This window comes from Budorcas taxicolor, chromosome 16 (assembly GCF_023091745.1).
Source record: "Budorcas taxicolor isolate Tak-1 chromosome 16, Takin1.1, whole genome shotgun sequence".
NCBI lineage: Eukaryota > Metazoa > Chordata > Mammalia > Artiodactyla > Bovidae > Budorcas > Budorcas taxicolor.
This window is the reverse complement of record NC_068925.1, coordinates 80,997,931-81,021,069: the sequence shown is the minus strand read 5'-3', so window position 1 is coordinate 81,021,069 and position 23,139 is coordinate 80,997,931. Positions and strand designations below refer to the sequence as shown.

Here is a 23,139-nt window from a genome sequence, read left to right as displayed (position 1 = left end):
GCTCTTCCTGTAGGTGGCCAAGGTTCTCTTGTTTATTCCGTTTATCAGCCACTGTTTCTTGAATACTTACTACATACAAGGTTCAGTTCTAAGCACATAGCATGCGATATCTCATCCAGTCCTCCCAGGCCTCTCTGAGGAAGAGCTTGTTTTCCGTTTTACGAAGGAGGAAGTGGAGACTCAGAACTCGAGTCACCTTCTTAGGCCACGCGGCTCATTTGTGCTGAAGCTAGAATTTGAGCCACATCCTCCCAGACTCCCAAGCTGCCTGTGACTCGCTGCTTCTGTCTCTGACTTACAAACAAAGGGTCAGGCGATCTCCACACGTGGTGAGAGCTTATCTCTGCATCTTCAGCAAACCACGGCAGCAGATAAATGCTGAGGCTTACTGTCGAGCTCTGTCCTGACTCTCAAGGAAAAAAAGCTCAAAGCAGAAAAGGGGAATTATTTTTTTTCCTTTTATTTTGGGGGTGGGGTGCACACGCAGGATCTTAGTCCCGCAGCCCGAGGTCACGCCCGCACGCCTGGCAGTGGGCTGCAGTCTTAACGCCGGCCCGCCAGGGAAGTCCCAGAGAGAGGGAGCTTTCAGTGTCAGTAGCCCAGTTACGTCAGGTTGGCAGAAGGCTCAGAAACTGGCAGAAGGTCCAGACTCGATCTGTTTCTAGATGCCTCTTACGTTGTTTTTTCCTATCCTGAGCTTATTTTCCCACATGCACCCTGCCTTTCCGTGCCCCACCTTGAAGGATGCCCCAGCATCCTTCCTGTCTGCTTTGTAGAATCACAGGAGTTGTTAGCGAGCCGGTGCTTCCTAGCGCCTGCCCGTCGGTTTCGGGGCAACTTCTCTGGGCTGCTGTCACCCTGGCTGTGTCAGAGTTCAGACCTGTTTTCTTTCTGGCTGGTTAACTGTGATGTAGAAAAGCCCATTTTTAATAAACATGCTGTCCCTACGCTTCCGTTGGACTTGACCGCTGGCGCCCCATCCTGTGGGTCGTCCTAGCCTGTGTATCATCCCCTGCAGCGTCCAGGTCAGCCCGAGCAGCCCACGGCGCCAGCGTCCCCTTCCGCCCCGAGACCCTCGCTCTACACCAGCTCCTACCTGCTCCGGACGGGTGGGTCCTCTGCCCCCGCCTCGCAGAGCTCAGAGCCCCCCGCAGGCACTGCCGGGACGCGGGACATGGACAGAAACGGTACGTCGGGCTTCAGAAAGCACAGGCTTCCAGTGCGCACGCCCCGGATCCTAAGCTCCGTGCCTCGTCTCCTCCCTGAACAGAGGGCGGAGAAGCAGAGCCGGGCGACCAGTCCTCCGGCAGGATGTCCGTCCGCGAGAGGAGGCGGCCCCGGGAGCGCCGGCGGGGCACGGGCATCAACTTCTGGACGAAGGACGTAAGTGGCCCGTTGGTGCCGGGCGTCCTGCGTGGGTGAAGAGAGAGCCCCGCCTGGCGCCGCGAGCGCTGCCTGTCAGGACGCGTCGTGAGACAGGCAGGCTGCAGGGCGCGGGCTCGTCTGGGGGGGCTCTGGCTGGCACCCACGGCAGTGCCAAGCGCACGGGCAGGGGGCGAGCGCGCGGCGTGTGCAGACAGAGCGGGCGCGCAGGCCGTGCGGTCGAGCCTCCCCCGGGGCTGCGAGGGCGCGCGGGCGCGCAGGGAGTCAGCAGCGCGGCGTCCCGTGCGCGCGGGGTTGGCCGAGGACCCAGGGCTCTCAGAGTTACCCTTCCGAAGAAGGAGGAGGAGCAGGTGACGCAGCACAGCTTGCCTTGGGCTCGGAGCGAGGACGGGGCTCCGTGCGTCCGCTCCCCGCTGGCCTCTGCCTGCTGGCTCAGCCCACCCCTGACGTCCACAGACCGAGCGGCCGGGGTCAGGTCCCCAGTGAGCGTGGCCCGTTGGGAATAGATGGCCGCTGCGATGAGGCGGGAAGAGAGGGAAGCGGCGGGTGTGAGCGTCCGGACGGGTGCACCGGCGGCAGCGCCCGCGGAGTCCGGTGCTCGGGCCGCTCGGGCCGCAGGGGGCGCTCCGAGGCGCCGCTGAGGCCGCGCGCTGACGGGGCTGACTGGTGCCGCCAGCGCTGTCTGCGACCGCGACCACTTTTTCTTCCACCTGCCTTTCCAGGAAGATGAAACGGAAGTCCCGGAAGAGGTGAAGAAAGCGTGGGTAAGTGACCGGCGGTGAGGCTGCCCCGCGGGGCTGCTGTGCCCGCTCTGCCCACCTAACAGAGGAGCAGGCTGCGTGCAGGCCGGGGTCTGGGGGTCCGGGACGCTGCCCTGGCCGAGCTGCGTCCCGGGTTCCTGCGCGAGGTTTCCTGCGCCTCCGGCCAGGCTCTGACTCGATTTCCGGCTCTGTCTCCTCTCTCTTGTGCTGTTGGAGTGTGTAAAGTCCTTTGGAATCTTAAGAAGAAAAGTGCAGCGATGCTGTTTCTCACGGATCAGCATCCTCTCCACGCTGGCAGAGGGGAGCAGAGGGCGGGGTGGGGACGGTCGGAAGTCACTTACACTTGCCTCTGGAAGGAGGCCTCGCTCTGGCCTGGGCAGCTCACAGGCCTGCACGCCTGGCGCCCGCTCCTGCCTGAGGGCGGCTCTCCCAAAGCCCCGGGCTCGCGAGCGTCGGCTCCGTGCTCCTGGGCAGCACCATGGGTCTTTCCTTTCTCTTCCTTTGGGCTTTTTGTTTGTTTCCTTGGCCGTGCTGCGCAGCTCCCGGGTTGGGGTTGGGGGTCTTCGCTGCCACTGGGTGGCGCGCCGAGTCCTGACTGCTGCACCGGGGACGCCCTCCTGCTGTTTCTCCAGAAGGAAGGGGTTTGTCTGGCTTTGACCAGATGAATTGAGAGAATATGTGCATTTCTATTGGAAATTACGTAAATAGATGGTTTTTTCTCTACCCTACGGGATGTGACAGTATGTTATCAGAATATGTATAATAGCTCATCCTGAAAGTCAACAGCCAGTTCATTTTTAGAGAGGAAGCAGGGATGCTCTGCTGTCCTTGACCTGCCAGGATTGGGGTCAAGACCCAGAACTATCAGGAGTGGCCTCCAGAGGCCGTGCGGTCCAGATCACTGAGGAGGGTGCAGCCCCCTTGTGGGGGCAGGGTTGCAGCTGGCTCACAGGGGAGGGCTGGGGGCGCGGTGTGGGCACAGATGCCCGAGGAGGCCCCCGGGGCAAGGTGTGTGCGCGTGACCGCGACCTCGTTCCTGGGGGTCGGCAGGGCTTCAGGAGACAGTAAGCTGTGACTGACATACCTAAGGGGAGAGCCCGAGTGTGACCGCAGAGCTTGGACATGGCCACCGTGTATGGAGGGGCGTCGAGGCGGGCAGCTCCACAAAGGAGCCCAGCAGGGAGGCCTAGGCAGCGTCCCTGCAGGGAGGCTGTGGTCTCCGCGTTTCTGAGCTCCTTGGTGCCGGGGCACCAGGCAGGGACATCGAGTGTGGGCTTAGGAGGGCAGGGTGTGTGGTGAGCCCATGCCCTGACGCCACCCCGGCCCTGGTGGGCTCCTCCCCGGCACCTGTGCAGCCTGGCAGGTGTGATGCCGGGTTCCACACCGGCCCCCGGGGCAGCAGGCCCAGTCCCCATGGACCCTGGGAGTCCATCCCTGGTCAGGTGGGGGCTAGAATGATCCTGAATGTGTGTGGATGTCTCTCCTCCTCTCAGAGTCTAGAGTCTGGTTAGAAAACCTTTGTTGTCTAATCCCGATCTGTATTGATGTTGTGGGCATCTGTTTCCTGTCGTGTAGCTCAGCTGGAGAAGTGGCGCTGACGTGCATGTCCGGGTACGATTTGCGACTGGAGCAGCCCTGGGTGCTCTCTGTTCTGGGTGAGAGGAGAGGCCCCGTGCGCTTCCTTGGTGGTGACACAGGAATGCTCCAGGCCTCACGTGGTGCACCTGTTGAGGCAAACCCCGGCCCCCCTGGAAAAGCCACGAGGCGGTGAGACTGCCGGTGATGCAGGGCTCACGTCTCAGCAGCCCCTTGGCGCCGTGCTGGGAGCAGGTCTGCGCGGCTGTCCGCGGGAGGTGGGTGCCCTCCCAGAAGTCCTCGCCTGTCTGCATCTTGCAAAGTGAGGCCGAACCGAGTCTGGGTTTGACGTGAGGGAGGCGGCTGCTCCGTCCAAAGTGCTGCCTGTCCCCTGGCCCCGGGGCGGGCTGTGTGCTCAGGGCCCTGCAGGCTCTGCGTCTTCTCTCGCCTGCGCCTTCATTCTGTTTGCGCTGTTTGGGTCTCCCAGTTCTTGTTTCCCGATCCCCAGGCCGGTTCCTACGTGTGGTTGAATTCATCACTAGAGGGCAGACATGTCTCCGAGCCGTGGTGAGCGAGAAGAGCCGTGCCTGAGGAGGCCGGGCGGGAGGCAGGTGACTCGGTGGGGAGTCCACATCCGTGCGGGGAAGCTGCCCGCCTTCCAGACGTGGGCACCTTGGAGCTGGGAGGGAGTTAGAGAAAGTCCCGGTGAGGGGCCTCACCTCACAGGGGCAGCTCTGAGGCCCGGTCCAGCGGAGCATCCAGGGGCGAGCGCTCTCCAGGTGGCCCCCGGCCCACTTCAGGGGCCTCTGTGACTGTGCTGGGGCTGACCTCACGTCCCCTGTGGTTCCCCGTCCCTATTTAGGGACGCAGATGAAGCCCAATGAAGAGGCTCAGCAGTGGGGTGTGGAGGGCTTCCAGGCTCAGAAGCTTTGCCGCGTGGAGGTGGGCCTACCATCGCCTGGCACGCGTCTCTCACACCAACCCAGAGGCTCTCCAGACCCCACGGTCTTCGGCTTTTTCTGGAGGCTTCCTCAAGCGTGTAATTCGCTGTTACCTCAGTCTCCTCCCCCTCTGCCTTCCCTCAGCAGGTGGGGGCGAGCCTAGGCGCCCCCGCTGGCTTTCTGGTTAAAGTGTGTTAATCGAGCCTAGGCGCCCCCGCTGGCTTTCTGGTTAAAGTGTGTTAATCGAGCCTAGACGCCCCCGCTGGCTTTCTGGTTAAAGTGTGTTAATCGAGCCTAGGCGCCCCCGCTGGCTTTCTGGTTAAAGTGTGTTAATCGAGCCTAGACGCCCCCGCTGGCTTTCTGGTTAAAGTGTGTTAATCGAGCCTAGACGCCCCCGCTGGCTTTCTGGTTAAAGTGTGTTAATCGAGCCTAGACGCCCCCGCTGGCTTTCTGGTTAAAGTGTGTTAATCGAGCCTAGACGTCCCCGCTGGCTTTCTGGTTAAAGTGTGTTAATCGAGCCTAGACGACCCCGCTGGCTTTCTGGTTAAAGTGTGTTAATCGAGTCTAGACGTCCCCGCTGGCTTTCTGGTTAAAGTGTGTTAATCGAGCCTAGACGCCCCCGCTGGCTTTCTGGTTAAAGTGTGCTAATGCGCAGCACTGTGTGAGCTTCAGCAGAGTCGTGGCTCACAGTTTCGAAGGTTATGCCCCACGCATAGTTATTGCAGAGCGTTGGCCGTACTCTGTGTGTCGTGCAGTCGCCCTTCCAGCTTCCTGCCCCGCAGGAGGTGTACCTCTCACTCCTCCGTCGACGTCTGTTATTCCTACCGAGCAGGTTCTGTGTTTGAGTTGAGTTGCTGGTGGCGTTGCGCCTCCTCACATGAAGGGAGGTTCCCTTGAAGGGCGGCTCAGAGGCCGCGTGAGAGTCTGATCCGTGTCCAGGGGAGCACTCCCCTGCTGCGCCGACCTGGTGTGTGTCTCTCTGCCAGGATGTGGCGTTCCCGTCCTCCACTTAGGAAGGTGCCCTTTTGCTTTCCAGCAAATCATATGCCATCATCTGAACAAATCATGACACTTGACCTTTGAAGTCGGCAGCGTAGCGTCCCGTCCAGAGTGGACCATTGGTCTGGTGACGCCTCCTCCTGGCGAGGCCTGCCCAGCAGACGTGCTGAGGAAGTGCTGGTCAGAGGGCGCTGAGATCCCTGCCGCAGACGGCTGGTGAGCTCGTCCAGGGGCACGCTGGTCCAATGCTCCAGAAGGCGTAAGCGATTAGGTGTGAGACTTTCAAACTGAACCAGAGAGACCCAAACTGGGGTGTTTCCAGCAAAGCTTGGTTTTGAACTAAGCTGTAACAGGAAATGAAACTTGCTCTGGGAGCCACTTGGCCGCGGGAATGTCTCTTACACCTGAAGCTGCTGCACGGGCCTCCCCTCCTGCCCCTCGTCTCCTGTAGCCCCTCCCCCACTCGTGGAGCAAGCCCTCCGAGGCGCCTGCTGTGGGCAGGCCGTGCTCAGGGCCAGCGTCACCCCGTCCCCGGTCCTCAGCTGGTGTGGGGGCATCCCCATGGGAAGGCCCTGCGGTTGTAGAGAGCTGGTTCCTGGGGCTCCCCTGACGGCTTCCGAGAAGGAGACGCGGCCTGTCTCTTTGACGGCTGGGAATGTCACGGACAAGGAAGCCTGGTGTGCTGCAGTCCCTGGGGTCACACAGAGTTGGACACGACTTAGTAACTGAACAAGTGTCACTCTAGCCATCTGAGGGCTAAATCAGAGCTTCATACAGAAGAGCTCCCAGAAATAAGTTTTCCAAAGAAAGGCCCTCCTTAAGGAAAACAGAGAACACTCAAAGATGTAGTGACCCTGAGCGAAGTCGGGCCAGGCAGAGGGAACCAGAGCTGAGCCAGCTTCTGAGACCGCCTGCAGACAGCCAGCTCCTCAGCAGAGTTCCTCTTTTCTCACTGAGTCTCACAGTTCTTAGGGAATGTTGGCCATACCCCGCGTGGTATGCGGTGGTCCTTATGGGCCTGCGAGTTGGAGCTTTGGTCAGTCTAAAACGACAGTCATAGGCTTGGGATTTTAGAGCCAAAGGAAGCTTTGAACTTCTTGTTTTCCTTATTCATGGCCACGCCGCAGGGCCTGCAGGATCCTGGTGCCCAGGCCAGGGATTGGAGCGGGTCCCAGCGGTGAGCGCCCGAGCCCGAGCCCCTGGAGCTCCGGGGGTCCCTGAGCACCTCCCTTTAGAGCTCACAGCGAGCCCCAGGGAAAGCGCGCACAGCTGTGTGCGGACTCTGCCCCTGAGTGTGCGCCCGTCGCGTGTCGTGACACACTGTCACGGCGGGAGGAGTGCAGGCCCAGCCCAGCTGCTCTGCAGGAGACGCTTGCGTTTCCTCGTCTGTAAACGGGGTTCATGACAGTGTCGACCTCTTAGAGTCGTGAAATGAGAACCACCTAATACACTGAAACAGCTAGAGATGAGTCACGGCCATTCAGACTCGTTCCGAATCTTGAAATACTCTCACTGACCTGAGGATACTCTGACTTCGAGTCTGGCTGTTAAGCTGTCCGTAAAGGATGGATTTTTCGGGGTCAGAGAAGTAGCCCGGCTCCAGCACACGCCTGTGCTCTGACAGCGGGCCTGCTGGGTTTTGAGAAGTAAACGTTAGAGGGAGTGCCGAGGCGCGGGGGAGCCAGGCGGGCCGGGAGGAGGGCGAGCTCCGGCACCCTGCGCGTGCCCTGTGCTCAGCAGCCCCCAGGCTCTGCCGGCGCCCTGCCACTCCTGCGCCCGCCCGCCTTCCGCTCGTCTGCACACGCGCACGCACTCAGGCCACCCCCGCTCACTTGGAGTCGGTGGTGGCCTCCCCTCCTGTTCGCTCCTGGCGCTCTGTGGGCGCTGTCCCCTCTGTCAGGCAGGACTCTGGCTTGTTACCCAGCCTCCTGAAGCCCCTTCGTCTGCTGGCAGGCGCCCAGCGGGTTCTGTCCGCGCCCGCCGCTGGGTAGTGTCTTTGCTGTTCTCCTTTTAGGTAAAAGCTGAGGCCTGTTTTGCTTTCCCTTCTCTCCGGGGCCCGATTGCCTAATAAGGTAAAGTATGTCCCAGACGAGCTGAGCTGTTGAGACAGAACAACCGTCTAAGTTTAGAGACCCGGTAGGTAAGCTCCGGACGGGACAGCTTATTTCTGTAGTCAAGCAGTATTTTTCACAGTCACTGGAAAACCACCATCATCTTTTTTTAAGCAAGCCGCTCTCCCTTTTAACTGAGTGAAAAGATAGTAAAATATAGATCTTCCTTCCTCAGCTTCTTTGTCTTTAGCTGGAAAAGAAGGGGAAGAAAGGGGAAAGGTAGTTAGCTTGTCCCCGGAGTGAGAGGGCTTGTGAAGCCTAAGAATCTGATACGGTGCTCCCGGGACAGATGGAACGGGGAGGGCTGTGTGGACAGGGGTCGGCAGACTCTCACAGGGACCACGGGCAGGGCGCTGGGGGAGGCGGGCCAGTGCGTCTGTCCAGGCCGCCCGCGGGGGCCTCTCCAGCCTCTCCCCTCGTGCGCTTCTGCTCTGCACCTGTAGTTCTTAGGATCCTGCAGCTGCTGGGCTGTCTCTGTGTGGGTCACGTTTGTGCCTGGTTCCAGCCAAGCTGGAGAAGCCGGCCTGAGAGCAGTCTCTTTTGACATCTTCCTTTCAAGGACTTCATCAGTTTTAGGCGACGCTGCTGCCAAGCAGAGCTCACGAAAGTGCACACGTGTTCCTCTCAGACCCTGCAGTTTTGGGGCCCGCTGCCCCATCACATCAGTGAGTTCTGCCTCAGTCAGGAATCTGTCAGATGGAAAAATTGACCTTCAGGGTATCTGTGTGGCCTCCACTCAGAGGTCCAGAGATGCGGCGGGTTTATCAGCTGCTGAGGGGAGGACACTTAGCCTCTGAGCTTTGCACTTACTCCAGTCTCTTCCTTCCGCCTCTGGCTGCCTTCAAGGCCTCCGGTTTTGTCAGCGACCTCTGACCTTGTGTGGCGTCGTCAGAGGCTTGAACCTCCGCTGTAGCTTGTTTCTGTGATTAGGCAGAAAGCACGTGACGCACGGAGACGTGCAGAGAGAGCTTCTAGAGGAGGCTGTCCTTGTAGGGGTTGCCATGGGGGAGACGGACGCAGGCAGGGCCAGGGAAGCCAGGCCTCCCCCGTGCCCCTGAACACAACTGTCCTGCCGTTGGGCTTCTGCCCGCCGCCCTGGACAGTCAGGGGTGAAAGCCTCTCTGTCATCCGAGTTCAAAGCCAGACTTGACTATGTGTGTGAGCTCACGTTTTTTGGTCGAGGAGAAGCCGCTTGCACATGGGTTGACCGCGTCCCCAACCGCGTCGCCTCTTGTGCAAGGACGTCGTCACTCAGCAGCCCCCGCCCCACATACCCCCGTCACTGCTGCCGTCGGCCTTCAGGATGCTTCTCGGGGCCCACCTCTGGCTGCCTCCTGACGCCTTCTGGTGTTCCTGGCCCCCAGATTTGCACATTGAAACACATGCTTCATTTTCAATGATTTCCCTTTGTCCCTTCTCCATGTTTTATTATTGATTTTTTGTGATTTTAGCTGAGTTTTACCTGTTAAGAATTTAACTTCAGAATAGTCATAGTTGGTGGGAGTAAAAAATGTTTGTTATAAGAAGCGATTCCTACTGCTGCAAAGAGTGAAAATAAAGTTTTCACTGAAATGAGATGACTGTTTAACATTCCGGTGAATTTCATGCCGATATTTTTCCTAAGAGTTTTATATCCCGAAACCAGCTAATGGCTTTCTTAAGAAGACGATCGTTTGCAGCTTGGGTATTCCGGGCCCCCGTCATTACCTTGATGACAGCTTTGTGTGAGGCTGGCTTCCGAGCCCTCGGGTCCGGCTCTCTCGTGGGTGGAGTCAGGCTGTGCTGGCTTTGATCGTGGGGAGCCCGCAGGGGTAATTGCTCTCTGCGCAGTGCAGTCTGGGGGTTTCCTTAGTTACAGGACCCTTCATTGCTTCTGGAGACCTTTAACCATGGCTTAGGCCTAGCTAATGTCAGCCTTCTAGCCCCATGATTGAGGTAACAAGCTTAGTGGGGGATTTGCGGCTCTTTCTCAGCAAACGAAGTGTTTATAGATTCGCCCCGGCAGGAATGTCAAACTTGAGGCACTGACTGATGTTACGGCTGGAGGGCCGGAGGGATGGGCTGGTGGGGGCCGCGGTCACGGTCTACCAGGCTTCGTTTTCTCCAGCTCCATTTTCCATCAGGCAGACTCAGGAAACGGAGCAGGCATTCAGGGGCCTGAATTTCTCTCTTAGAAAACCGTGATGTTCTGTCCAGACGCAGTGCTCGAGGGACACAGATGTCCGCACAGGTGCACCGGAGCATGCTCCCTGGGCCTTCAGAGGCTTCGTTTCCTGACAGCCCCAACTCTTACACTGTAAATTATGCCAGTTTCAACGGCTACTGAGAAGAAAAAAGGGACTTTTTTAAAGCCCTTTACCAAAATAATAGTTCAAACTAGACTACTTGGTGTGGGCTTGGTGCTTATCAGTTCAGTTCAGTTGCTCAGTCGTGTCCGACTCTTTGCGACCCCATAAATCGCAGCACGCCAGGCCTCCCTGTCCATCACCATCTCCCGGAGTTCACTCAGACTCACGTCCATTGAGTCAGTGATGCCATCCAGCCATCTCATCCTGGGTCGTCCCCTTCTCCTCCTGCCCCCAATCCCTCCCAGCATCAGAGTCTTTTCCAATGAGTCAGCTCTTCTCATGAGGTGGCCAAAGTACTGGAGTTTCAGCTTGAGCATCATTCCTTCCAAAGAAATCCCAGGGCTGATCTCCTTCAGAATGGACTGGTTGGATCTCCTTGCAGTCCAAGGGACACTCAAGAGTCTTCTCCAACACCACAGTTCAAAAGCATCAATTCTTTGGCGCTCAGCCTTCTTCACAGTCCAACTGTCACATCCATACATGACCACAGGAAAAACCATAGCCCTGACTAGACGGACCTTAGTCGGCAGAGTAATGTCTCTGCTTTTGAATATGCTATCTAGGTTGGTCATAACTTTTCTTCCAAGGAGTAAGCGTCTTTTAATTTCATGGCTGCAGTCACCATCTGCAGTGATTTTGGAGCCCAACAAAATAAAGTCTGACACTGTTTCTACTGTTTCCCCATCTATTTCCCATGAAGTGATGGGACCAGATGCCATGATCTTCATTTTCTGAATGTTGAGCTTTAAGCCAACTTTTTCACTCTCCTCTTTCACTTTCATCAAGAGGCTTTTGAGTTCCTCCTCACTTTCTGCCATAAGGGTGGTGTCATCTGCATATCTGAGGTTATTGATATTTCTCCTGGCAATCTTGATTCCAGCTTGTGTTTCTTCCAGTCCAGCGTTTCTCATGATGTACTCTGCATAGAAGTTAAATAAGCAGGGTGACAATATACAGCCTTGATGTACTCCTTTTCCTATTTGGAACCAGTCTGTTGTTCCATGTCCAGTTCTAACTGTTGCTTCCTGACCTGCAAACAGATTTCTCAAGAGGCAGGTCAGGTGGTCTGGTATTCCCATGTCTTTCAGAATTTTCCACAGTTTATTGTGATCCACACAGTCAAAGGCTTTGGCATAGTCAATGAAGTAGAAATAGATGTTTTTCTGGAACTCTCTTGCTTTTTCCATGATCCAGCGGATGTTGGCAATTTGATCTCTCGTTCCTCTGCCTTTTCTAAAACCAACTTGAACATCAGGGAGTTCATGGTTCACGTGTTGCTGAAGTCTGGCTTGGAGAATTTTGAGCATTACTTCACTAGCATGTGAGATGAGTGCAATTGTGCGGTAGTTTGAGCATTCTTTGGCATTGCCTTTCTTTGGAATTGGAATGAAAACTGCCCTTTTCCAGTCCTGTGGCCACTGCTGAGTTTTCCAAACGTGCTGGCATATTGAGCACAGCACTATCTTTCAGGATTTGAAACAGCTCAACTGGAATTCCATCACCTCCCCTAGCTTTGTTCGGAGTGATGCTTTCTAAGGCCCACTTGACTTCACTTTCCAAGATGTCTGTCTCTAGATTAGTGATCGCATCATCATGATTACCTGGGTCTTGAAGATCTTTTTTGTACAGTTCTTTTGTGTATTCTTGCCATCTCTCCTTAATATCTTCTGCTTCTGTTAGGTCCAGACTGTTTCTGTCCTTTATCGAGCCCATCTTTGCATGAAATGTTCCCTTGGTATCTCTAATTTTCTTGAAGAGATCTCTAGTCTTTCCCATTCTGTTGTTTTCCTCTATTTCTTTGCATTGATCGCTGAAAAAGGCTTTCTTATCTCTGCTTGCTATTCTTTGGAACTCTGCATTCAGATGCTTATATCTTTCCTTTTCTCCTTTGCTTTTCACCTCTCTTCTTTTCACAGCTATTTGTAAGGCCTCCCCAGACAGCCATTTTGCTTTTTTGCATTTCTTTTCCCTGGGGATGGTCTTGATTGCTGTCTCCTGTACAGTGTCACGAACCTCATTCCATAGTTCATCAGGCACTCTATCTATCAGATCTAGGCCCTTAAATCTATTTCTCACTTCCACTGTATAATCATAAGGGATTTGATTTAGGTCATACCTAAATTCCTGAAACCTTTGTCAGGCTGTAGCAGCATCCTAGAAGGAAAATACTGTTTGGATATCCTGTACAAACAGCGCCTGCCATGCGACGGAGCTTTGCCCGGCGCTGGGGGACTCAGAGAAAACCTTCACCGCCTCGGCGGTCGTCAGGCTGTCGTCCCGAGCGCTAAGGCCTCCCTCTGTCCAAGCGTCCGGCTCTTTGGAGGATCTGCACTCTGGGCCTTGGGGAGCCAGGCAAGTGCTGGGGCCTGCCCTGTGGGGGGCGGGGGGTGGGGGTGGCCTGGCCTTCATCTTGGCACCGAATGCTGCCAGTCTGGGCTCAGCAGGCCTGCGTGCAGGGTCTGATCGTCCGTGTTGTCTGCTTGGCCAGACACTTGGTCCATTTCAGCTGCCCAGCTCCACTGTTCCAGTGAGCAAGCAGCTGTGGACAGTATGTCCTGAATGGGCATAGCTGTGTTCTGACGAAACTTTTCATACAAAGCAGGCTGGACTTGGCCTGCAGGGCAAGCGCCAGGTGACCGGCTCGGACAGGCTGCTGGCGGCCGCGTGCCTCTCAGTGCCCGTGTGTCTCCTGCCAGGCCCCACCTTGTCGATGCAGCGTTTTTCGATTCTTGAGCGTCACCAGCAGTGTGTGGGCAGGGGAGTCGTGCAGGAGGCAGCGGTGTCATCTGTCCTCACCTGGAAACGCACTTCTGCAGGGGCGCAGCAGAACTTCCCAGGGGGCAGCGTCGAGGAGGGAACGTCTACACGGAGCTTCCCCGTGGTCTCACTTCACGGCCTTCTGGGGAGAAAGCCTGAGATGACGGTCCCCTGTCTGTCCCTTGTCAGCTCTTCCCATCCGAGCCTGTCCCTTCCCACCTCCCGAGGCCTCCAGCCACAGTTTGGACACAGGCAGTCACCTGCTGAGTGACAGGTTTAGCTCCCTGCAGACTCTGACTGCACCTGAGCCAGTCTCTGAGGCTCCCAGGTTCCCAGGAGGGTAACAGTCGTGGCAAACAGCCCTGGGGTATGGGTTCATCTGGAACGGTTTCCTCAAAGAGCACTTCCTCCCAGCTCACCCCTCCTCAGTGCACACCGTCGCCCCAGAAAAACATCAGAAGCGAAATGGAGCTTCCCGACGGTAAGTCCGAGGGGCAGGGCAGGGCCTGGGAGACCGACCCTGACTGTGCCATGAGTTACAGCATGTTGCTCTGTGAATAAGCTACTTCCTGCTCTGTGTTCAGGTCAGTCCTCTGAAGAAAGTGTCTTCTAGAATTTACCTCCCCGAAATACTTTTTTACTGCAAGCTACAACTGAGCTTGGGCCTTCACTGGTGGCTCAGTGGTAAAGAATCCACCTGCCAATGCAGGAGACTTGGGTTCAATCCCTGGATCAGGAAGATCCCCTGGAGAAGGAAGTGGCAACCTGTTCCAGCATTCTTGCCCGGGAAATCCCGTGGACAGAGGAGCCCGGCAGGCTACAGTCCATAGAGTTGCAAAAGAGTCAGAAATGACTTAGTGGCTAAACAACAATTAAGCTTAAAGGAATAAATTTGATTATTTAGTAATCATTACTAGAAAACTACTTCAAAATAGATTAGTTCACAAATATATATCTATATGAATAAAAATGTGTAACTTCACGTATTCAGAATTGTTGTTATTCAGCCACCAAGTCGTGTCCGACTCCACAGCCCCAGAGCTCACCAGGCTTCTCTCTCCTTCACCATCTCCCAGAGTTTGCTCCAACTCATGTCTGTTGAGTCAGTGATGGCATCCAGCCATCTCATCCTCTGTTGTCCCCTTCTCTTCCTGCCCTCAATGTTTCCCAGCATCAGGGTCTTTTCCAGTGAGTCATCTCTTCCCATCAGGTGGCCAAAGTATTGGAGTTTCAGCTTCAACATCAGTCCTTCCAGTGAATATTCAGGACTGATCTCCTTTAGGATACTGGTTGGATCTCCTTGCAGTCCACGGGACTCTCAAGAGTCTTCTCCAACACCACAGTTCAAAGGCGTCAATTCTTCGGTACTCAGCCTTCTTTATGGTCCAACTCTCTCATCCATACATGACTACTGGAAAAACCATAGCCTTGACTATGCAGAACTTTGTCAGCAAAGTGACATCTTTGCTTTTTAATATGCTCTCTAGGTTTCTCATAGCTTTCCTTCCAAGGAAATGAGCCTAATGAAGTAGAATCTTTTTTTCACCAACCAAAATACGAAAATATTTTGAAAAGATAAAGGCCAGTTTGAGAGGATTGTGAGATGAATCGCCTCATATTTCATGTTGGGAATGTAAATTAATACTTTAATACTTCTCTTTAGAAAGCAAATTGCCAAGCTATCAAAGACCCCGAGTTGATGCAGAATTTTCATTTTTGGAACTCTGTCTCTAGAAACAGTCCTAAATATGATAAAGGAGAGAAGTGTTACATCCAGTGATTTTCAGCAGAGGTTATATAATACATACGTGGATGTATAAACATTTGTTTATTCAGTAAATGCTCGCATGCCTGTTACGTGGGAGGCGTTTGTTTGGTGCTTTTGAACAGAGCAGAGTCCACTTAGCGATTGTGTTAGTGGGAAAATGGAAACTACCGAAACGTCCCCTGTCCCGGCGGCAGTTAGGCAAACAGTGCCTCACCCTTGCAGTGGACACCGTGAATCACAGCTTGCGTTCCATCCCCGACGGCCAGCCCTGGGGGGTTTCCTAGGAAGAGACTGGAGTCGGAGGCCGCCGAGCTGCAGAGGCCGCACAGAGCCCTGGGTGAGCGCCTGCGGGGCGCCGCCACGTGGGCCTGTGCACAGCCCCGCGGGCAACGTGAGCGCGTGCACGTGGGCTGCAGACTGAGTCGCCGAGTGCTGGTGGCCGTGTCCCCGTGGTGGCACTCAGGGCGCCCCGCTTGCTTCTGCTCTGATGAGCCCCTGTTGCCGCTGTTATTTTTTCTAAGTGCTTGGGCAGCACAGACGTTGGGGAAGCAGAGGCTTGAAGTGAAGTGCAGGCTGCTGTCTCGGCCATGCCCCGCCCTCCGACGCCGCCAGTTTCTGCTGTGTGGAGTGGTCTGCACGCTCGCCCTGGCCCTTAGAGGCCCCAGACACTGGGGGTCACAGAGTTATTTCTGGAAGGTACTGTGGAAACTATTCCACCCCAACTTCCTTATTTTACAGGTTGAAAGTCCAGAGCCCCAGAGTGGGCGCGGCTTCTGAGCTGTCCAGGAGCTGCAGGGTCCGCCCGCCGTTGGCTCCAGGCCGCTGTCCTCCCGAGGGCCCGGCGCCTCCTGGGGCAGAGGTGCTGCGGCCTGGCTCTGGGGACAGCGGCCTCCTCTGTGCCTCGCGCGGGGAGATACAGGCAGGGTTTACACACAGGCCCGGTCAGGGCTGCTGCTGCCCAAGCTTATCACCGTGTCAGAGCCATCTGCCCTCCGTATCTCATTTCGCAGTAAACCCAAGGTTTCAGTCCATGCAACTTCCAAACAGTAGGAATAGTCCCCCACTACAGTTGATTTTGAGTTTGAGCTTTGGATATATTTACTAATGTTTTATCTGACTTGTGACGTTAGGGGAACCGAACTGCTGTTATTTCAGAAGTAAAAGCCACTAACGATACAAGTAACTCCCAAAAGATGGTCATCAGATTGGCAGCAGCAGACCCCAGGAGAGAGCGTGGTGCCTCCACCGTGCGGAGGGGGAGCTGCCGCGAGCCCGCCGCTCTGCGCGGCCGCGCAGCAGGTGCAGAGTGAGGCGGTGTCAGGCCCGCGGGGCTGACTCAGCCCACAGGCCCTGCTGGCGCGAGGACCGAGCGTTTCTCAGCAGAAGGAAAGCAAACACAGAAGGAAACGGGACAGAAGAGAGAAGACACGTGGAACATGGCGATAGAGCCAAGTTTTCCTAATGTTTAAGCACTGGACCTGGAATCTAGAAGCGATGCAGTGTTAAAGGCATAGAAGTGCCCTGCAGTTCTAGTTTTGAGCAGAAAGAGACTGGTTAACTTTATACACTTCTAAAGAGAAAAAAATGCCTTAACTGTTAAACCATTACATAAGGATAGCCACTGAAATAACATAGAAATAGAAAGTACAACTCCCATCAGTAGAGGAAAAATAGGAAATTTTTCAAATTAATTCACTCCATCCAGTGGAAGACAAGAAAGGAAATGAAAAGAGGCAGAGGGGAAAAGAGTAAATAGGAGATTCAGAACAAAATGTGTTCGCAGTCTTGATGAGCATGAATTTACCTGTAAAGCCAGGCAGACACTCAGGTTGAATTATTTCACTGCATGCTGTCTTCAAAACGGTAGTCAAGGGTTAAAAATAAAAGTATGGGGGGATGTATGCAGATGTTCACCGAGAGGAAGCTGATATGGCAAGATTAATGTCCATCAAAAGATAATTTTAAGCAAAAGACATCAAATGACAGGAAGATATTTCTTAATTGTGAAAAGCAGTCCACAGAGAAGTCGCAAAATAATGGATTGTAGACACCGAAAATACAGTCTGAAGACTTATAAAGCAAAAGCTGTCAGAGTAGCGAGTAAATTGTATGTCCACAGTCAGAGCTGCAGACTTTTACACATCTCTCTGAGAAACTAGTGTGTCAAACACTCACAGCCATCTGAAGGACATAACAGATTCAGAGAACATAAACAGCCAGCTCTTGCCAGTAGCTACACCAGGCACACGTGGGCTTGTATCGTGAGGACCACAGTGAGTTGAAAATCAGCTTCATGCTTTCATTCATCAGATATTTACTGAGTGTTGACACTCACCATCCGTTGTCCTGGGCACTTGGAATGCAACGGTCGACAGAGAGCCTAGGCTCATGGAGCTGACCTTCCAGCAGGGAGAAGGCGGAGGAGGCAGGTGGGAAAGAGCAAGCACAGTGAGGTGTGTCATGTGTCAGACTCGGTGTGGAAAAGAGTGTCGCATGAAGAGGACTGGGTGGGGAGAGGACGCGCTCCGTTGCCAGGCGGGGTGCCTGAATGAATCTTGTTGGCTGAGATCAGAACCAAGAGCTGAAGAGCGAGCGAGTCACCCGCAAAGACGTCTGGAGGGAGAGTTCTCCAGACAGACGTGTCAGCTAGAGCCAGGCCTTGGGGGACTGGAGGGGAGCGCTTCCCTGCTGGTCTGGGGGGGAGGAATCCTCGGGTTGGCTCCGCGGTCGGGGCATAAGCCCCACAGCACAGCTGCTGAGGCCCAGGCACCCCAGCCGGGGAACGCCCATGCGCAGCACAGCCAAAAATAAGTAAACACAACTGTTGTAAAAACAACTGGCTCTGTGAAAAGATAAACAGGAGTGACAAACTTTCAGCCAGACTCAGGAAAAACGGAGGCCAAATCAATAAGAAAAAGAGAGAGAAACTGCAGTTGACACCACAGAAATACGTAGGATCGTAAGAGACTGTATCGAACATCTACGCGCTATTCGCACAGAGAGCCTAGAAGAAATGGACAAACTCTCGGAAATGTTCCACCTTCTATAACTGAACTCAGAAGAAACAGAAAATGGGAACAGATGAGTTACCAATAATGAAATTGAATCAGTTAGTTCAAAAACTCCCAGCAAATGAAAGTCCTAGACCCGGATGGCTTCATGTGCGTGTGTGTGCGCGCGCTGTGCTCTGGGGCCTTCATCGTGTCTGACTTCTCTGCACCCCTGTGGCTTCACGCATGTGTGTTTGCGTGCGCGCTGTGCTCTGCGGCCTCCATCGTGTCTGACTTCTCTGCACCCCTGTGACTTCACGTGTGTGTGTGTGTGTGTGTGTGTGCGCGCGCACTTGCACGCGCTCTGGGGCCTCCATCGTGTCTGACTTCTCTGCGCCCCTGTGGACCGTAGCCTGCCAGACTCTTTTGTCTGCAGGATTTTCCCGGGAAGAATACTGGAGTGGGCTGCCATGCTCTGCTCCGGGGGATCTTCCCAGCCCAGGGATCGGATCTACTTCTACACTGATTGGCAGGCGGATTAGTTCTTCCAGCAATTAGAGAAGAGTCAGGGTTAGGGCCCGTCGCTCAGTCATGTCCAACTCTTTGCGACCCCATGGACTGCAGCGTGCCAGGCCTCCCTGTCCGTCACCAGCTCCCCGAGCTTACTTAAACTGATGTCCATCCAGTCGGTGATGCCATCCAACCATCTCATCCTCTGTTGTCCCCTTCTCCTCCCGCCTTCAATCTTTCCCAGCTTCAGGGTCTTTTCCAATGAGTCAGTTCTTCGCATCAGGTGGCCAAAGTATCGGAGTTTCAGCTTCAGCATCAGTCCTTCCAGTGAATATTCAGGACTGGTTTCCTCTTGAAAAACTCTTCCAAAAAGTGGCAGAAGGAGGAGGATTTCCAACTCACTCTGTGAGGCCAGCATCACCCTGATACCAAAGCCAGACTGAGATATCTCTCTCTCACACACACACACGCACGCACGCACACGCATGCATGTTTACAGGCCAGTATCACTGATGAACACATTATAAAACCTCTCAGGTAAACACTAGAAAACCAGATCTAACAATACATTTAGAGAATCATATACCATGATCAAGTGGGACTTTTCCCAGGCACACAAGCATGGTTTAGTATCCACAGACAATATGATATACACCACATCAACAAATTGAAGAATAAAAACCATATGATCATCTCAGTAGAGGCACAAAAAGCTTTTGACAAAATTCAACATCCATTTTTTATTTAAAAAAATCTCCAGAAAATGAGAAAGAAAACTTACCTCAACATGAGAAAGGCCGTATATGAGAAGCCCACGGCTAACATCCCACTTGATGGCGAAAACTGAAAGCACCCACTCTGAGAACAGGATCTCGCCGGTCACTCCACGTAGCCTTGGAAGTCCTGGCTGCATCAGCTCGAGAAGAACAGGCAATGGAAGGAAGGGTCTGCTGCAGACGGCCGGCTGCTCTGCACAGAGGGCCCTGATGGTGCTGCCGGGCAACTGCTGGAGCTCAGTGACGTTGGCAATGCTGCAGGATGCAAGATTCATGCACGGAAATCTCTTGCGTTCTTACACACTATCAACAAAAGATCATAAAGAGAAATTCAGGGAACAACCCCATTTACCATAGCATCAAACAGAATAAAATACCTGGGGATAAACCTACCTGAGGAGGCAAAAGCCCTGCATTCTGAAGAGGCCAGCGAAACGGAAGATGATACAAGCAGATGGAGAAACCAACCACCTTCATGAATGTTCCCATCTGCCTTCTAAAGCAGAGGAAACAGGCAGCAATAGACGGGACCCAGTTGAGCTTGAAAGCTTTTGCATCGCAAAGGAAACCATTGACAAAACAAGAGGGCAGTCTACGGAATGGGAGAAAATAGTCCCAAATGACACGACTGATGAAGGGTTAGCATCCTAAATGTGTAAACAGCTTATGCAACTCAACATCATAAAAGCAAACCACTCAATTAAAAAACGAGCAGATCTGAGTAGACATTTTTCTAGAGAAGATAATCAGATGGCCAACAGGTTCATGAAAAGATGTTCAACGTCATTAATCATCAGGAAGATCTAAGCTAAAACCACAGTGAGGCGTCACCTGTGTGCGTTATCCGTGTGCTTAGGTGCTCAGCCACGTCTGACTCTCTGCGACCCCATGGACTGTAGCCTGCCAGGGGACTTCTCCAGGCAAAAATACTGGAGTGGGTTGCCATGCCCGCCTCCAGGGGATCTTCCCAATCCAGGGATCAAACCCAGGTCTCCCGCACTGCAGGCAGATTCTTTACCAGCTGAGCCACCAGGGAAGCCCAGGAATACTGGAGCGGGCAGCCTGTGCCTTCTCCAGGGGACCTTCCCTACTGAGGAATTGAACCAGGGTCTTCTGCATTGCGGGCGAATTCTTTACCATCTGAGCCACCAGGGAAACCCCATAAAAACAAACAACTCAATTAAAAACAAGCAGAAGGCCTGAATAGATATTTTTCCAGAGAAGATGCAGAGATGGCCAGCATCTCTAATCACTGGGAAAAGGCAACCAAAGACCGCAGTGAGGCACCACCGCACACCTCTCAGCACTCCTGTCGTCAGAAAGAACACAAACTGCATGGTGAGGACGTGGAGAAGAGGGCCCCCACACACTCAGACTGTTGGCAGGAGTGTAGCTTGGTGCAGCCACCGTGGAAAGCAAGATGCTCGCCATAGAGCCGTCATGTGACCCGGCACTTTTGCTCCTGGATATACACCCAGAGAAAGCAAGACGCTGATTTGAAAAGATAATGCACCCGTGTTCATAACAGCATTATTTGCAGTTACCAAGGTACGGAAGCAACCTAGGCATCTGTCAGCCAATGAATGGGTAAGGAGCTGTGTGTGTGTAGTGGAATATTCAGTTCAGCTCAGTCGTGTCCAACTCTTTACAACCCCATGAACTGCAGCACGCCAGGCCTCCCTGTCCATCACCAACTCCCGGAGTTAGTCGGTGATGCCATCCAGCCATCTCGTCCTCTGTCCCCTTCTCCTCCTGCCCCCAATCCCTCCCAGCATCAGAGTCTTTTCCAGTGAGTCAATTCTTCGCATGAGGTGGCCAAAGTGCTGGAGTTTCAGCTTTAGCATCATTCCTTCCAAAGAAATCCCTGGGCTGATCTCCTTCAGAATGGACTGGTTGGATCTCCTTGCAGTCCAAGGGACACTCAAGAGTCTTCTCCAACACCACAGTTCAAAAGCATCAATTCTTCGGCACTCAGCCTTCTTCACAGTCCAGCTCTCACATCCATACATGACTACAGGAAAAACCATAGCCTTGACTAGACGGACCTTTGTTGGCAAAGTAATGTCTCTGCTTTTGAATATGCTATCTAGGTTGATCATAACTTTTCTTCCAAAGAGTAAGCGTCTTTTAATTTCACGGCTGCAGTCACCATCTGCAGTGATTTTGGAGCCCAACAAAATAAAGTCTGACACTGTTTCCACTGTCTCCCCATCTATTTTGGGAATATTACTCAGCCACAGAAAAGAATGAAATTCTGCTATTTACAGCAATGTGGGTGGACTTGGAAGGCATTATACTACGTGAAATGTCAGAGGAAGAAAAGTATGATGTCACTTATGTGTGGAATCCAAAAAATGAAGAGCAGCAGATTCCCAGGTGTAGAGAACAAACCAGTGGTTAGCAGTAGGGAGAGGGGAGGGGAAGGAAGTACTGGAGTAGGGGGTGAAGAGGTTAAGCTACTCTCTATAAAGCAAGTGAGCTACAAAGACATGTTGTATAGCGCAAGGAATACAGTTTTTTATTAAAACTAGAAATGGAATGTAACTTTCAGAAATTTAAATCTTTATGCTGGACACGTGAAACATATAATATTGTACTTGAACTATATGCCTCAGTGGAAAAGAGTATTCTGGGCATTCGGGATGTGAGAAAATGAGGGGTCTTGGCAACCCCGAGGTCTTTGGTCTGAGCAGCTGCAAAGCCCGAACTGCTGGCGGCTGGAGGCCGCAGGCCGGGGAGGGACGCAGGGCCCGGGTGGGGGCTGTTGAGCTCGAGGTCTCCGCGGGTGCCCGGCTGTCAGGCCTGTGGCGCGTCTGGGTGATGCTTAAATCTGTGAGGGGGTGGAAGGGTAGTTGAAACGAGAGGGTCAAGGCCTGAGCTGGGTTCACTCCGCACTGCAGGGAGGGCCTCAGGCCCAGGGGCTGGAGGGTACCTGGGAAGTGGCGGTGCCCCGTCCTGTGTGAGTGGGAAGAGCCCACCACAGACAGCGGCCGCGGCGCTGAGGGTTGCTGATGGGTCGGGTCGTGAAGGCCGAGGGCTGCCCAGTGACATCCGTGTGGGGGTCAGCGGCGACCTTGGTGGGGCTAGCTCCGGTGGAAAGAAAGGGTGGCAGCGGAGGTTTCAAGACCCAGCTGGGGAGAGGAGTTAGAAATATGGAAAACAGTCATTTTTTGCAAACAAGTTTCTCAGCAGAGCGGGGCAGGGAAATGGAATGATAGCTCACAGGAGAGATGGGGTCAAGACAAGGGCGCTTCTTGAGATGGAGAAGTCAGCCGATGGGCCTGGGGGAGGCGGACGGTGGGGAGCAAGCCCAGAACCAGGCAGAGCAGGAGGCGGGGCGGGCGGTGGGTGCCCCGGGACGGGGGCCGCGGGTGCCCCGGGAGAGGGCCGTCCACCACCGGGACGTGGCCAGCCTGCCGCCGTTCCCCAGTGAAGCAGCGAGCAGACCAGCAGCTGGAGAACCACCTGTGGAAGGGTGCGATCGCAGCCCTGGAAGGCGAGGGCCAGCCTGGGGCCCGCCCCGGCTCACGGGGGTGTGTTTAAGTTGAGCCCGGTGAGCCCGGTGGTGTACTTCTCTGCCAGCCCCTCGCAGTGGCGGAGTCGGCAGGAAGGTCAGTTCACGCGAGGCTGTGGTTCTGCCAGAGTGCAGTGCAGGGGGAGGGGAGGGGGCTCGCTTCATGCGGGACGAAGCGGGCGTGAGGGACTCGGCGCCGGGCACAGCGGCGCGGGCCTCAGCCGGCGGCGGCTCGACGCGTCCTGAGAGCAGGAGAGACGCGGAGGCTGCAGCGGTGCGGGCGGGGGGACAGGGCGCTGAGAGCCCCTCATAGAGACACCGCGTGGGTCAGGGAGGCTGCCGTCACCAGCTAGAACACACTTAGGGTGAGGCTGCTTCACACTAGATCCTGGAGAGGTAGCTAGAGAGAAAAAGCTACACCCTTCAGTGCAGATGTGCATCGAAAACTCTTGAAAGTAAGACGGAACGGAAAAGCCAGTGAGCCAGGCGTTCAAACTCGAGATGCTGGGAGAGGACAGAGAACACCCAGATGCAGCAGCAAGGGTGAGAGAGACGGGCAGAAGTAGAGAGACGGGCAGAAGTAGAGAGACGGGCAGAAGTAGAGGGACGGGCAGAAGTAGAGAGACGGGCAGAAGTAGAGAGACGGGCAGAAGTAGAGAGACGGGCAGAAGTCAACGAACCAGGAACGCAACAGCCCTGGAGGTGA

General features: G+C 54.4%; 1 protein-coding gene across 4 annotated transcripts in view; it reads left to right on the top strand.

Moving 5' to 3' along the window:
* PPP1R12B (protein phosphatase 1 regulatory subunit 12B) overlaps positions 1-23,139 on the top strand; it is a 173,311-nt gene that overhangs the window by 116,664 nt on the left and 33,508 nt on the right. For all 4 annotated transcript variants that reach the window (XM_052653524.1, XM_052653523.1, XM_052653526.1 and 1 more), the window contains 3 exons: positions 1,019-1,187; positions 1,271-1,383; positions 2,106-2,147. In XM_052653524.1, coding sequence (XP_052509484.1) covers positions 1,019-1,187; positions 1,271-1,383; positions 2,106-2,147 — 324 coding nt within the window. The remainder of the gene's footprint in view (positions 1-1,018; positions 1,188-1,270; positions 1,384-2,105; positions 2,148-23,139) is intronic.